The 17,120-nt window shown below is 34.1% G+C and overlaps 1 protein-coding gene across 1 annotated transcript; it reads right to left on the reverse strand.

The window, feature by feature from the left end:
* Positions 1 to 147: 147 nt before the first annotated feature.
* On the reverse strand, positions 148 to 11,122 carry glp2r (glucagon-like peptide 2 receptor). The gene is made up of 13 exons (XM_065257686.2): positions 10,832 to 11,122; positions 8,045 to 8,141; positions 7,859 to 7,963; positions 6,514 to 6,635; positions 6,330 to 6,436; positions 5,491 to 5,647; positions 4,780 to 4,939; positions 4,606 to 4,666; positions 4,015 to 4,081; positions 3,528 to 3,616; positions 3,082 to 3,220; positions 2,764 to 2,805; positions 148 to 827 (listed from the first exon to the last, which is right to left on the reverse strand). The coding sequence occupies exons 1-13, from the start codon at positions 10,922 to 10,924 to the stop codon at positions 492 to 494; spliced, it is 1,575 nt and encodes a 524-aa protein (XP_065113758.2). The 5' UTR covers positions 10,925 to 11,122; the 3' UTR covers positions 148 to 491.
* Positions 11,123 to 17,120: the final 5,998 nt, after the last annotated feature.

The following is a 17,120-nucleotide window of genomic DNA, read 5'->3' on the forward strand; positions in this document are numbered from 1 at the left end:
TAGTATTGTTCTTTAATGCTTTTTACAAAGTGAACACAGTTTGTGTTTCGAAAAAATTATAAAAAATTATAATAAATTCTGAAATGTGATGTTGTGATAGCAGCATTTTGTGTTTCAGCCAAAGATGGACTGGCTATTATGTTCATATTTATAAAGTAAATATAAAAAATTGAGGCTAAAGCCACAACAATCAATTTATAATCTAGATAATACACCAGGTAATTTTTTTATTTAAACTACCATAGGTCTCAATTATCTCATGTTTGTTGATGCATTATTTACAACAATTGTGAAAAAATTAAATTCTATATTGTGGAGCTTCTTTAATTTTTTTTAGCCCTTTCATATATCCTTTCAATAATTTTAGTCCTTTCATACAAATTTTTTTTATCAAAACGCAATTTACAGTGTTTAATATATAGAAATATACATCTCAATTACATTTTTATACAAAAATGAATCCCAAGAATGAACCAATGACCATGAGTTATTTAAAACTCACTCTCCTCTATGACTTCCTCCACTGTTTCTCCGAAAGTCATTTCCCCATCACTGCTGGAGAGACTCTTTCTGGTGTAAAACTCCAGGCCTGTATTTCGTCCACAAGGCACATCTTCCGTTGATTGGACACACACTTGCATTAGTTGTCCCTGGGTGATGTTGTGGTTTCCTTCTGTATTGGATTCACTCTGTTCTGCGGCCTGTCTGGGATTCTTCTGTGAACACTTCCACAAATATTTGGGATGCATGTCTGCAAAGCAGTTGTGGACCTCAAAGCGGTTGGAAAAAAGAAACACCTGCCACCTCTTTTTTAGCTCAGCCTGGACCTGGAGGATAAGTTTCAAATAGATTTTTTAAACTAACAATATTCTTACTCACATAAAGCTGAAATGTGAAAATCTTTTCAGTTTGATTTTTCTATACTTTAATATACACAGACTATGCATTATTTCTTGGTTAATTTCCCTTAAAGTGAGCTAACTGTGTGCATTGCCTTGTCTGTTTTCTGATATCTGGTTAATCCATACAGATGTTGATCTATACACAGGTTTGGGAGGGGCAATTTTTTATCTTCAATTCACATAACTTTAACCTTAACAACACGTTTTGGGCTTGTGGGAGGAAACCAGAGTAAACCCACGCTGACACAGAAAGGCCATACAAAAGGTCACCTTCTTGCTGTGTCAACATATTCTTTTGGCTAAACATTCACAGCCAGTGGGAGTGTTTTGCAGTTTTATTCGGTGACGAATGACACACTTCAGCTTTATAATTAAATGAGAAGAAATGCTAAATGATCTCTCTTTTGTAGATCGATTTGGATAAAAGCATCAACATCTGCTAAATGAATAAATGTAAAAAGTACATTTCACTACATTCATATGCAAAATATTGTACTTTTTACTTGACCTCATTTCATAAAAACACGTTGTTTTAACATTTAATACTTAAATACATATAAACCTACAGTAGTAGTATCTTATAGTTTTACTTTTATGAAAGCACTCGATTAAAAGTAATTAAAGGTATAGATGGATTTCAGTCACGTGACCTTTTACGTCATGCCGCCATCTTTAGGACCTACCGAGTACCAGTAGGCTATTGACAAGCATTGGCTACCTTGCTACGATTTACGGATTTTTTATCTTTTACTGTCTATGATTCTTACGGATACAGTAAAGGGCTACGAAAGACAACATGTCGCATCTCGACTACCATGAAAATAAACGCTACTTTAAAAAAATATATCTTGGTTAGGGTGTGATGCTCGATCCCTGATGCGTTCTTCCAGCCGCTGTCCGCTGCTACCGAACTACCACTATTTTACAACATAAGAAGGCGCGACACAACATGAAACTTTGCTCGAAGTATCACCTGGATCTCTACACATGAACGCGAGCATTGAGAACATTGTTTGTGTACACAGAGTTTACAAAAAAGAAAGGTTTTGTACAACTGACTTTGCCTGTTAAGGTGTCCGCTTGTCATCTCTGCCAGACGTAAATAATCGATTTCCGAAGGGGAATGAATTAACCTCATATGAGGCTCCTTTTTCAACTAGAAGGTCAATATTGTTTTTCACTTGCGACAAAACAAGACTAATCCGTGCATTTTTTGGAACTATGCTTTAGGAGATATCAATCTTTACAATCCTCCCTCCTTACGTCGCAATTGGAGATCGATACATCTTGATTTTCTTTTTCCGGTTGGATCATCTAGACTATTGGTCATCCCAGTTGTCAATCATTCTAGTGATATGTTTACATAAGGCCATCGTACGTGCTTGTCCCTAGGTTCGCTTTCTTCACATGCGCACTTTCAGGTGTATATGTGTGGTGGGCTACGGTTTCAGCCATTCATTAAAGTATTAAAAGATATAATGAGAAATGTAATGGAATAAAACTATTCTTCAAAATGCATTAAAGTTAAAGAAAAACACCCTGATAAAGTACAGATACTTGAAAAAATGCACTTTAATAGAAGTAAAAATACTTGAGAACATACTCTGCTGCAGTCCAGGCTATATATTTTCTCTCTCTATCACCATCTTTGTTTGAAACATTAAAATTGCAGTTTTTTTACATTAAAAAAAATCATTATTATTTAAGCTTACTCTTGCTTATTTGGTTAAGAAAATTTTTAAAGTACTTGCTCAATAACTAATTTTAGACTTTTAATCAAAAAAGTTATATATTGCATCTTTAAATATTAATAAATAAATTAATATAGTAATTAAAGCAAACATTAGAACATGAATCTTACCTCTCCATTAGCAAAGCAGTACAGCACTGCAACTATAAGACCCTATGAAGAATAAAGCAGATGGTCAGAATCTTTACACACTTTCAAAATAAAGGTACAAAAGCTGTCACTGAGGTGGTAAATTTTTAAATTAGTACTCATATGTACTCACAGGTACATATTGATACCAAATCCAATTACATATCTGTACTAAATGGTACATATTAAGACTTTTGTAAAGGACCTGTCACATTTACAGCGTTTTTACCAGTGCAGTTTGTTGAGTGTAATAAGTCAAATACCTGGCAACAACAAAAAAATCTATTTGTTTTTTCTTACCTGGAAAGAGCTCAGGGTTAGATTGATGAAGTTTCGAGCATAGCGGTTGCTTCCGTCAACGGATTCATCAATGATTATGGTAAAGACGATCTCATGGACACCGAGCAGAGGAACCAACACAAGTGTTGCTTTGGCTAAACTGTGAGGTACAAAAACTATGAAATGTTTTTATCTTTTCGTAATTAATACAGCTGTCAATCAATCAGATTTTTATAAAATAATGTGTGATTATTTGGTTCAGTTATTTGTTTGAATAACACTAATAGCAAACTATATGAAAATATATGCAAACATTTGTGATATTCGCTTGTTGATCTGCAATGATGTGAAAAATGCCTTTATATTTATTGCACTAAATTGTCTGAATTATTAGATTTACTTTCTCAGCTCTGGTATTTTAGGTGTAGAAGTACATGAGTACATATTTTGGATGAACAGTCACTAACCTGTATCTGTAGTCGGTGAATTTTAACTGGTCAGCTTTTAACTTTGACAGCAAAAGTTTGATGATTTTAAGAAAAATGCAAAAAACAACCTGAAAGAGACATTAAAGTGCATCATATCATGTTTGGCATTCACATATATTCTTTTATTCAAAGCAAAAGTACATTTAACGTATACAGTTTGTATTAATGTACCAAGGGAATTAAACCCATGACCTAGGCTTTGCTAACACCACACTCTACCCATTTCTACATTTGATACATTGAAATAACCACATCTTTTTTACGGGTGAATCTCATGACTGCTTGTGACCAGCATGAGATGAGTAGATAAAATTACTGTGAAATTTCCATTAAACCCTCACAGTAGAACAGATGTTAATACAAATTGTCCTACAGAGATTGGAGCCTTTTCACACTTCATACTAAGTATGTAACTGTTGCAATAAAAAAGTGAACTAATAAAAAATTGTCAGAGCATCATACTCACAATCACTGCTAATGTTATTGGACCTCTGATTATCCACCAGATCCACCTTATGTTATTGGACCAACAGCTTTAAATATAAATAATATAAATATAAAGTCTTCAACAGTAGGTAAACATGCATGCCAAAATTAACAACTAAATGCTAACACCATGAAGCATACACAACTCTCAAAGCATTGTAATGCATTCATTATGCCTTATAATACATTTTATCATCACTATTAAAATAGCAAATTTGCTTCTTATAAGAGATTTAACTTCTTATTCATGTTAATATATAGCTTTAAGAAATACAATACATTCCAATACACCAAATGCAATGCTATATCACATTTTATAATATATCATTTATAGTACTATATTAATGGATAGATTAATAGTTAATTATTAACAGTGGTAACAAAATTGAATAAAAATATATAATGTATTATGATGAGTATTAAAAGGCATTATAAATCTTTCTAATGCATTATACATAAACTACCTAAAAAAACTATAAAGTTTGCCCCCATAAAATACATCCTAAAACAAATTATTTTACATGCAACAGTTTTCTTTCAAGTGAAACAATCTGAAGTAAACAGCACTTACTCTTTATTTTCATACAACGCTTTGACAACAGTCCAGGGTATCACAAATAATAATGGGGTGCCTAGACGGTGTTGTTAAATAGAGTTGGTGGAAAAAAAAGAATTAGTAACAAACAGAAAAAAACATGGAGAATTTTTAAAATCAAATACTTTATGTAATGAAAATAAAGCCCACCCCATCCTATAATCATGTATGTCTTGAGAAGTCTTTTCCTGGCCAGCACTGCAGTGAACAGAAGCGTGTGCAGAAACAATGCCTCCACCAAAAGCCAGAAGTAGTTACACCCCACAAAATATTCCATGGATACCTTTGAGGCCTTGCAGATCAAAAAAACCTGAAATATTATCATATTTATATTACTTATGCAGTCTTCTTTTCTGTTACTAAATAAAAATATAACAAGCCATGTAAGCTTAATTACAAAACATAAAAAAACACACTAAATTGTAAATCTTATCTACTTTATCAATGTCCGACAAATTTAAATTTAAAGCGACTATCAACTTATTATAAACTGCGGTTGTTATTTTTTTATGGCATCACGGCGGGGCCCCTTCCAGCCCGGGGCCCTGGGCTTAAGCCCAGGTAAGCCCATGCAATAATGCGGCCCTGACTACATCACTAAAAGGGCAACAATTACAAAGAGGACAAGGGATGAGCCATTATTTAAAACTGAATTTTCCCTTGAGCACGTTTGGGATAATGTAAGTACGCAACTGAATTAAATATATCGCACTGTGCAAGTGATTATTGCATATTTTATCATACAAAAACCTTACATCTTGTGCCTTTAAATGGTACTGCACCAGTGACAACTTGGGAACACTTTTTGGTAATTTTTGTCTGACAGTGTACACAAATAAATAATAAAATATTAATCTGTACCACTGAATTTGTGTAGCTGTTCCATCCAATTTCATCATTAGGCAGGCTTGAATACATTACTTGTAATATAACCTCTTTAGTAATGACTGCTGTTGCTCTAAGTATGAATGATACAAAGAGGTTCATGTGGATGTAGTTCCTTGTACAGTGTAGCTTCCTGAAAACGACAGGTAAAAATAGCTTGTTTAGAGACTAATAAAATTAGTAATCAGATATTTGAAGCCAGCTCTGGACTGGGACAGAATAAATTACCGGATAAGATAGAAGTGAATGTATTCGATCTGGAATCAGCGTGAAAATATCTTCACCAGAATTAATATAAAAGTTCACACATTGTTGTTGAAAATAACACAGCATTTTTAGAGTGTATTTAGAAAATATGAATTGTTAATATCATAATTATTTTATGATAAAACCCCATTTTATTACAAAACCTTACACTGTACAACAAAAAAGTACAACTGGGGTGGTACCCTCAACGGTTCCTTTTTATGAATACAACACAATGAAATGCTGTACCTTTTTGGGTACAGTATTACACCCTAAGGACCCTATTATGGACCTTTAAGGACCTATTGGGAACCAGTTAAATGTTAGGGGTACAAAACATTTAACTGTATCTTTAAAGGTACACAATAGGTCCTTAATGTACGTAAAACATTGTATTATGCTGTATACCTGCTGTAAAGGAACGAAACAGAGCTTTAGGGTACCACCCTAGTGACAGAAAAGGTACAGGTTATTGTACTGTATGGTTACATTAACAGTTTATTGTTATAATAATTAGTAATAATCACATTTTTGTACATTGTTAAAGAACCAAAACATAATCGACTTACCTCAGACGACTCATTATCAGAACAGCCAATGAAAGGGATGAAAAGGACAGCGAGTATCCGACGATGGATATAACTCTCAACACAGACTGACGAAATACTTTGTCTTCCTGTGAATTCAGAAAAACCAATGTAAAAAATATACCATGATGGAGATCATACTATAATGTATGGCAACAGTGTTTACCTCAGACTTAAAAAAATGAGGGTTTTCACACTCCGACTGATTTCTCCATACAAGGCTGGAATTCTCCTCTGTTTTCCAGGTCCCGTTGACCGTACATTCCTTGAACACATTTCCAGTAGCGCCTGAAATGACAAGTCCACTAAAATATTCTTAAGTGTGTTTGTTAAGATCTAAACAAGTTAAACAAGTCTTTCAAAATCAAGCAAAAATTGATTGAATTTGGAATTTCATTTACAATAATCTGAAAACCATTGTTTTTACAGAGAATCAGTTAACATCCATGGACATTTTGTTTTCACATTGCTTATTTTAACTAGTGAAAGAAGTGTTTATGATAGTTATGAACCGATGTATCGGCCGCCAATAAGTATCTGCCAATTTTTGATGAATTTAAAACCATCAGCATATCGACAATAGCAAAAGAAAGGCAGATACTGATTGTTTATTAATGAAATGCGTGAAGGCAATAAGTTGCATATCTCACTTAAAAAAATCTTCTGGACATCGGTTCGGTTGCACATGATTAAATTAGGTTTTCTTAAAATGAAATTAACATAAATTAAAATTAATTTCATTTCAATTAAACTTAATTTTAATCATGTGCAACCAGAGATTTTTTTCAGTGCTGTTGCATAATCCAGCCTTTAAAAAAAATTATTATCAAAATAATTAAATACTTCCCAAAACAAATTCAAATCTGTACAAATTATAGTTTGTTAGACATGGGATGGGGAAAAAATATTAAATCACGTAGTTAATCCCATGAGAGATTATCACGTGAGCCATGAGGTCAGAGTGACGGTACATTCACACGGGGCATTATTGTTAACGCTTCCCATTTGCTTTTAATGGGTGACGTCATGCGTTGCCGAACTGAATTGTGGATCCGTCTGCGCCATTTCTCAACTTTTGAAGCAGCAACGCGTGCGTCAGCCAATCATATTGCCTTATGCAATGTAATTGGCTGGCTCTGCCCAGGTTATTATATTTCGGGAAAATGTCTGCTTCTTTCAAAATCTCGGAAAAAGACCAAAAATCACCAAAATGTAATCTTACTTTGTGCCTCTCTTATTATTATGTTTGTCAGTTGAATGTTAAGTAGATCCAATCCATGTTTAGTAAAAAATATTTTGATGCAAAAATAAATAGCTCCACTGTATAGTATTGTTTACAAGTGTTTATTATTGCTATCGGTATCAGCCAATAGTTTCCTGTTTAAATCGGTATCGGCCCTAAAAAATCATATCGGTGCATCCCCAGTTTATGATTTCCAGCATATTTGCAGGCACGATGCACACAACATGTCCACAATGATATTTAATACACAATAAAATAAATTACAGACCTTCTTTGATCCATGGTAAATACGGAGGACAGGGTACAGATATTATCCCAGGAGATGAATGTGGCCAACAGGCAAACTTGTCAAATGTTCCATTGCAGAAAATTTCTACAGGAGTGATTTGTACAAGAAATTAGAGCAATAACTTCAAGTTTATTTAATGATTAAACTGCATACATTTTCATTTACCGGTTCCAGTAGGGAAGGTAGCTGTCAGGGCTCTGGTACAGTTCTCCTGATATTCAGCACGTTTAGTAATCAGATCATCCAGGCTGGAGCCCATGACCTTTACGAAACAATATAAACACAACATTTACTGCTGTTTATGTGTGGATTATAAACCATCCGAGGGAATTCTACACTGTTTTCATTGGTAGAGTCACTTTATAAACTATCATAATGATAACAGATGGTTTTATTGGATTGATGTATTACCCTTTTGAGAATTTTTCAAACACAAGATGGCAGTATTTAAGAGAGAGATGCAGAAAAACGTGTGTGATGTTGTATGTGTTTTCTCCCTTTTTGGCAATAATGTGCCAGACGATAAATCTTCCACTTTTTATTATGACAGAATTAAATGTATTAAAAAGTGTTGTTTGCTTTTGATCGTCACTGATCTTAAACACATTTGGGTTTCTGCTTCATTGAACAGATAAATATTTACATTCTTCCCTTTTTAAAATATAAAATGTTTCAGTGTTATGTCAGTTTAGAGCAATACAGTTGTTTGGATACATGTAGCATTGATTGTCATAAGAATGCCATATTATTAACAGAATTTACAATATGTTAAAGCATGCTGTTGAACTAACAGTTTAGATGCTTCTGTGTATTATTATAAATCTAAATTACACTGAATTATATGAAGAGTTTGGTTCCAAAATGCAATAAATCCATTTTGACTAATTTCGGTACAAATGTGATTTCTATACCAAGGTTAGGTTATAATAACATTAAAAATTGGACAAACCCTAGCTACTCCTGATGAGCTGGTTGGCGCCTTACATGGCTGACACTGCTGTCGGGGTATGAATGTGTGAGTGAATGGGTGAATGTGAGGAAATATGTAAAGCGCTTTGGATGGCCATTGGTCTATGAAAGCGCTATATAAATGCAGTCCATTTACCATGACAGAAGCCTGATGCTGTCTTGTGAAAACAAGCAACAGCCGGCATTTTTCCGGTGCCCGAGTGCCCAGGTGGCTTACGTTTATTCCCCGTCACAGAAAACCGCCACAGGTTTGTCAATGCCATCAAAGTATTATTTTGTTTTTGTGTGTTTGTTGATCATGAATTACAAAGTAGATGAGGAAAACTAGGATTTTGTGTGTATTCAACACGCCACCATTGTTGTTTACAATGCGTGGAATGGTGCACTGTGATTTGTTGAGGGGATTTATTGCATTCTGCAGCGAAGGAGGACTGGTGTTTATTGCGTTTTGGAACCAAACTCTTCATATAGTCTCTAAATGAAATTAAGTTTCTTATTAAATATAAATGTAAAGTGTTTTGCAGAAATATAACAAAGCAGTAATGAGTACTCATTAAGTTCTTTGTTCACTGTAAAAAATAAATGCACAATGAGGTTTAACAACTTAAAGGAGCATTTCACCCGTAGAAACATTAATCTTTATTGAAAGTGTGTCATATTTGTAGTTGAAATGTAACATACATTTAGATTTTGGTGCCTATTTGACCGAGAAAAGGGGTGTTTGTAGTCTCACTCCCTCAACAAAGATATTGCACTTCCTTCTTTCAATGATGCAAAATGATGATTTTTACATCATTGAAAGAAGGAAGTGCAACACTGAAATCTGTATTTCTCCTGTCTCAGACGCAACTGAGGAAATGATGCATGACCATTCAAAAACATGACTGGGGTTCTAACTATACAAAGCTTAATGCAAATGGGTGAAGTGTCCCTTTAAATAGCATATAATTATGCTATGATAATTCAATTCAACCCACATTTGTATGTTTTGTTATAAAATTGTTTAACTTAATTTGTAAAGTTAAAGTAACATAAAATATATTTTGATTTGATATTTTTTTTACACTATAAACATATTCTAGCTGCCTTAAACTTTTTTATTTGAATCAGATCAGCTCTGCAAGTCATTTTAATGTGCTATTTAAAATGTTTACTACACTTTAACTTATAGATTCAGTGAGGCAATTTCAACAAATTTGAGAAAAAAAATATTTGAAAAAAAAAATGTTATGAATTCCTATAAGTTAAAATTGCTTAACCTAATTTGGTGACTTCAATTAACACAGTCAAATTAATTCAACCTAAAAATTTTAGGCAGCTGAACAAATTGTACTTGGAAAAATGTGTATGTTTAGAGATCTTACCCTTTTCTAAAATGTATCCTTAGACTGCATAGATAAAATAAGACTTTGAGATTTTTATTCAGATAATGTGCATCATCAATGTTGTGATCACATCATAAATTTTTGTAAGACGTCATTACGGCTTCCCACAAATCAAAACAGATTATCATGTCTGGAGCATACGCAGACATCTTTTCTTTTCAGCATTTTAAGATTATTGGTAATAATTCATGGTATGTAGAAATAGGACTTAAACAGAAACACATGGACAGAGATTTTTATCTGTTGACAATTCACTAACCTAAAAAAACCTTCTTTTAAAAATAATATATTTTGCTAAACAGATCTACATATCTTGCTTGTTCACATGATCCATCTAGAATAACATACAGTAAACTTGATTTTGATTGTGTTTGATACTTATAAAAAAGCAAAACTTGTGAAAGACTTTTCTCTTTAAATCAGCAAACTAACTGTAAAGTTACCAAACTAACGTTTATGGTCTTATAAAGTGTGTGGATAAAGTAAAAAATCTTCTAACCATATCAACATTTTTTTAACTGTCTGCAGATATTTGTTAGAGAAAAAAAGAAAGTACAATCCCCAGACAGCATTAAATATGAAAGTTATCCACTCTTACCTGTGTAGTGTAGACCACCATAAACAGACCACAACGCAGAAAATCTCTGTCCACCAGCCTTTTCTCTGGACACTGTACCAGCACCATAAACATGGCTCAATATTCACCTGACCGCAAAGTGAAAGAAGCTCCACGACTTCATGCCACATTCCCCAGCCTACCTAATCCGATCTCGCACATATTGTTTTCTGGCATCACTTTCAAATTTCTATATATCATTCAATGTGGACGGTCTTGACGTGGATGACCTTAAGCAGAACCGTACACTCTCCAGTGACCGATCAAAGGGAGTTCCCAGACTTGCTTGCCTAATGTTTAAATGAGAACGTCTGTGTTGTTTCAATCACTCCTGCTGCACTTCAGACTCCCCAGCCAATCAAGATAAGGCAAGAGACCATTTTCAGATGTGAAACTTGCTTAAAACAGTGGGCGGTGACATGCTTAAAACAGACAGCATTGATTTTTAAGGAAAGTCAAAATCACAGATTCTTAATTCCTTTCAGATTTTTATTGTAAAGGCTCATCTTTAAAATAATAGATTAATGTATGTGAAAACCTAGATGAAGTGATTATTATTATTTACAAAATCATATTGTAAAGCACATTCTGCAAAATATAACCTTGATATATTTAATACTGAATGAGTAAGGTCAGAAAATCAATGTGAAATCAATAATTGAAATCAAACTTTGATGCTCATCATTAGATTATAAGACTTCAGCCTGGATTTCATGGACAACATCACATTTTACATACATAGAAACACACATATTTATATAGAACTGAACTCTCTTTCATAGCTAAGCCTGCAGGAGCTTAGATGAAGAGTTTTTTTCCTGAGCTCAGTAATTGCCTTTTATGTGTCTGTTTTTATTCCTCTGATGAAATTATGGTAGAAAATTGAGACAAAGTTTATTTGATATAACTGAGAACTCCAATAAATCTCTTAAGCTATAAAAGAGCAACTTCTGAGCGCCTTTCCTTCAGATTGATTAACAGCTAAATCAGGTCACTTCATTTATTGCACCTTACACAAACGTGTTTACGCAGTGTGTTGACACAGGAACAAAAAATGTATTCTTTCAATAAATAAGTAAATTGCAGGGAAATAAATTTCAAAAACGAAGGTTTTTAATTGCCCATTGCTTTTAAGGAATTAATTTACCCTAAATCACAGTAAATGCAGACTATGAGCCACCCATAAATAAACAAACAAACAAACAAACAAATAAATAAATAAATGTTTGCAGTCTTCGAGACTAAGTACCATTGTGTCACTGTTACACATCTTTGCACTCGTGCATCAATAACAACAAGTGATGCATTGCCTCTGCAACACTCCAACCTTTTACTTTTAATTGTACTGCAGTATTCGTCTATATAAATGAAATTTACATTAGATCTTAATTCACAATGTCAGTACTTCACTTGTTGAGCTAATTACCGAACATAATTATCAACTTTTAACATAAGTTGCTAATAGTGATAAAAGTTTAATGTGCTTCACTCGAGAAGGCAATTATGATGCATTAACAGAATGACTTTATTACTATGGATGTTTACTTTAATAAAGCAACACTAACCCATTTCAGTCCCTTAGACAAACACTGCCATTTGACCTTTATTACTAATGCTACTGTTCAGAAAGTTAAAATGACAATGGAATGCATATATACACTATCAGAAAAAAGATACAAAAGTTGTACTTTTAAAAAAGGTGTAATTTTGGTAAAGATATATCTTTATAGGTACCTTTAAGGCACCAATATGTACCTCTAAGGTACCAATGTGTACCTTTGAGGTACCAGCATGCACCTTTTAGGTACAAACGTGTACCTTTGAAAAGCTCTGCCCTGGTGATAACTTTTGTACCTTCTTGTACCTTTTTTCTGAGAGTGTAAAGAAATTAAATGATCTAGATCTCATCAGAAGATACATTTCTTAGTTGCTTAGCTATGGTGGATTAAAAACAATTCTTATCAATGAATTAGAAATTACACATCATATGAACACGCAAAACTTATACAAAGGATCATCTATTCTGCAAAGACAACAACTTGAGAAATTTACAGTAATGTGCAAAACTGTGCACCAGACTTGTTGTTTTAGAAGTTTTGATGTCCATCCATATTTATTTTTAAATCTATTTTATTAAAGGTGTAGCAGAGGATTTTCTCGAATTTTAGAAAAGAACCGCCTTCTCCACTTTTTAAAAAAATGGAATTGCGCAACACTCCTGTTTGACAACTAGGAGGACCAATAGCCTTGATGATCCACCCAATACCTTTAAGATACAAACAGAACATACAGCAAATATGTACACAAACACAAACTAAATGTCCTCAGGCATCAGTCAGTATTTAGTGTGACCTTTCTTGGCACGAAACACATCTTGAGCTTTTTTTTGAGGAGACTGAAGTCCTGAAGTTATTTGATTAGAATTAGAAATTAGGATTTAATGTCATTTAGGTTTAAGAGATCCTGCAGATTGATTAAGTGGTAAGGGAGCTTACCCTAAATACTTGACACTTCAGCTTATACATTTATACTGTTTTTAATACAACAAACACATTTCCTGTATTTTCTGGTTGTATTCTAATAAAGAACCAGAGAAATAATTTTATATGATCACTATTACATTGCAAAAACAAAAAATCTTATTATGGGCATGGTGGCCTAAGACTTTTGCACAATACTGTATTTGTGACCCAGGACCATAAATCAAGTCATAAGTGTAATTTTTTTAAAATTCAGACTTATACATCATCCGAAAGCTAAATAAATAAGCTTTCCAATGATGTATGGTTTGTTAGGATAGGACAATACTTGGCAGAGATACAACGATTTGAAAATCTAAACCTAGTGCAAAAAATCTAAATATTGAGTAAATTGCATTTAGGGCTCAATTAAACCATCTAAGCGCATTTAATGTGTAACGTGCCAGAAACCAATGAGAGTCTCGTCTCCCATACCCTTTAAAAGCCAGTTGCGCTGGCGCCATGCCGATTCCCTATGTAGATGGCGGAATTTGTAAACTGAAAACCTAAGCGGAGGAAGAAGACCACCATTTTAAGATTGATGTAAAAAAATTCCATTGTTTTCATTTGTATCGAAATTGTTATTTTTTGTATTTAAACCTTTGTTTTTTCTTTCAGTCATAGCAGCGTTTTAATTGCTGTAAATGTATGGATAGCCCACATGATCAGTGTAATCTCAAAGAATAATTTACAAGTATATGCAAGAAAAGATTTGTACTTTAAAAATACTTTTATTGTAACAAACAGGAGAAAAAAGAATTTACAAACATTTCAGCACTCAGACAGCGCTGTGAGATTTTTTTAAAGCATTTCATAAAAACGGCTCTCATCTCACCATATGCACAGGTACAAAGTCATCATATACAATAAATCTGTGGGGTAGCATTTACATTTTTTTTCAAAATAAATGCAATATTTGCATTTATTTACAGCAAAACATTAAATTACTTACAGGTGAAGCAGCTCTTAATAGGGGTGTGCCGGTTTCAGAATTGGTGATGACGGTTATGACGTGAGTCAAATGTGACGGTTCGTAACATAACCGTCTGTGGGGGGCGTTTTGCTCGTTTAAATGCTTGTGGATTGACGCGAAAGTGTCATTTTATCATAAAATCATGAATGTGATGCCAAGTGTGTTTTAAACAGTAATGACTTTAAGCAATTTAACAGAAAGCAATGAAATATTAAAAAAAAACACACACTGTTAACAGAAGACTGCGCTGTCACTCTCTGCTCAGCATAAATGAATCCTCTCTCATCTATTTTGATAATCTTTAGAGAAACAGATTTAATTGTGTCTATATCTGTCATTACATGGACCTGAATGTGGATTAAAAAGCGTCTTGAAGAGGTTTTGCTCATAAATGCATGTAAAGTAAAGTAATATGAACTTGAGATTTTTATACTGTTATTAAACTGCAAAGTATGCGCTGCAAACGCAGCCGACAATGGCCACGCGCGGCAAACGCTCTCCACATACAGTACGCGCTGTTCAGTGCTCACACTTGCGAAGTAAACCGGCGTTTGAATAAACAAGACACTGATTAGCTACTTACTCTACGTTTATTTAAAATTAACAGCAAGACAAGCAGTGAATGTGCTTTCAGGAGAGTTAGTAGATTAGCACGGGAGGATTTGAACTTGAAAAGCGGAGTGTACTGACGCCTTTCCGCGGTTAAAACAACATCCTTCTTATGGTCATTCATGTTTATTTGATGCTATAAATTAACTAGAAGGAAGAGATGATTTGAAAGGTGAGACTTTGTTTAATATGTTAAACCTCAAAAGTAACTGAAAAGTAACCTGGTCTGTCCTGTATGTCAGCGCGTTGTCAGTGTCTGCCCCGTCCTGTATTTTTCACTACGTGAGAACATGGTGGGGCGTATAACACAGACTGTTAACAACTGTTTTTAATAAGTATTTAAACATTCTTTATGATAAAAATGTTTTTTAAATATGTTAATAACACGGTTTTGCTGGTTATAGAGTTCTAATGACGGTGTTCAACTATAACCGTCGGTCTCACGGTTATATAATGACCGTCACAGCCCTAGTTCTTAACACCTTCTAACGTTGCGTAATTGGTCCTCATTTATGTCCAAAATTTTTTCATATTTATAAACGTTTGTGTGCTGCTGCGCATCCATCTGTGTGATAAGCAAATGCAAGTTGTCGCCCTTTTTATAGGCACATACTGTATTACTAACTCGCTCTTAAATAACAAAAACAATATTACACCATTGACTTTAGACTGGGTCTTAGTTGATCAATGGCGTAGTTTTGGTTCCCTCAAAATAGCAACACGCCAACAATGCGCCTGAACACACCTCGTTTTCAGACCAGAACTCCCATGGACGCAAAAATAGGTGCAAATGCATTTGCTATTTAAACAATGTGGTTCTGAACGTGAAAATGCTAACTGCGCCGGGCTAAAAACACTTGCGTTGTGCATCGCACTGCATTGTGCTGGGTGTATGATAGGCCTTAAAGTCTTTAACACTTGATTTAGGGCTCTCTACTGGGCTTACTGTTATAAAGAGCTTGTTGACTGAATGGGGAAAGTTGTAAGCTTTTACATAAACCAAACTTGAATGGGAAATCTTAATCAGACTCTTAATGGATTCTGCCAACAAACCAGTATTTCTGAATGGCTTGAGGCCGGGAGTAAGATTTGAATCAAATATTTGATGAGCGTATAACGCGTGCCGAGTGCATTCTGTTAATCTTATATATTTGATGAAGGTGGCATTTAGAGGCTTTTGCCTGAATTAGCATTTAAAAATTTCTATATTACAGTGCTGTATTTTTAGGTATAAAAATGAATCACTGGTTCCCAATCAACTTTCTCGGACTTATGTGATACTACGAGTCCTGGAGATATAAACAAAATGGGCCACGAACTTTAGCAGTCAGGCAGTTTGAAACTTGATGTTTTCTCATGATCTCTCTGCAGGGTCAAGATGAGAGGCAGATATACAAAACTGAACAGATGATAAACAAATGCACTTAAACGTGCATCATAGCATTGCACCATCATCAATGTCCGCAATACTCTTGTTTAAAATCAAGAGATTTTAGGGCATTTCTCATATAATTATAATTTAACCATCCGATTTTACAAGAGAGTATTTTCAATAACAAAACAATGAAGTGTTGCAAGTAGAGGTCAGGATTTGCAACAGCATGAGTCACCTTTTGCTTTGGACTCTTTATTTACCAAACAAATCTTAAAAGGATTTTGAGAGAAGTGTTTATTTCCAGGCAAGTTTTTTCTCCATCTTGACATGACAAAGCCTACTATGCACATGGTGAGTGTATGTTTCCGCCACAAGCTCATCTCCACAACATTAGAAAGATAAATGACTGCATTAGCACTTATGAGGTCTGTGACACTTTGTGTAAACAGTGAGCACTAAGCATGCTAGCAACAGTCCAAATGTTGACCAAAGCCAGTTGCTACATTTGATCTTCACAGTGCCTCCAATTAAATGTGAATAAAATACTTAATGTATGAACAACACAAATATTATTAAATGTAAAATTATTATTGGGTTATTCCTTTATATGTTTTGTAATCAAGGGAAAAATTGTAAGCATGCAACATTTCCCCAGCTAAACCCAACTGGGGACAACAGTGTAATGTGTGCAATTATTAACTGAAAACATGACAGGAAACTCTAGAAAAAAGTGCTTTCTATGTTTATCCAACATTAAATTGCAGTGAAATGGAAGATCACCCAGATAGCAGACGG

Source organism: Paramisgurnus dabryanus, chromosome 1 (genome assembly GCF_030506205.2).
Source record: "Paramisgurnus dabryanus chromosome 1, PD_genome_1.1, whole genome shotgun sequence".
Lineage (NCBI taxonomy): Eukaryota > Metazoa > Chordata > Actinopteri > Cypriniformes > Cobitidae > Paramisgurnus > Paramisgurnus dabryanus.

Coding starts and splice junctions, on each gene's coding strand:
- glp2r (XM_065257686.2), bottom strand. CDS start 10,924: ATGTTTATGGTGCTGGTACAGTGTCCAGAGAAAAGGCTGGTGGACAGA. Junction 4,940..5,490: donor ACAGCTACACAAATTCAGTG/GTACAGATTAAT, acceptor ATAATATTTCAG/GTTTTTTTGATCTGCAAGGC. Junction 3,221..3,527: donor TTCACCGACTACAGATACAG/GTTAGTGACTGT, acceptor TGTACCTCACAG/TTTAGCCAAAGCAACACTTG.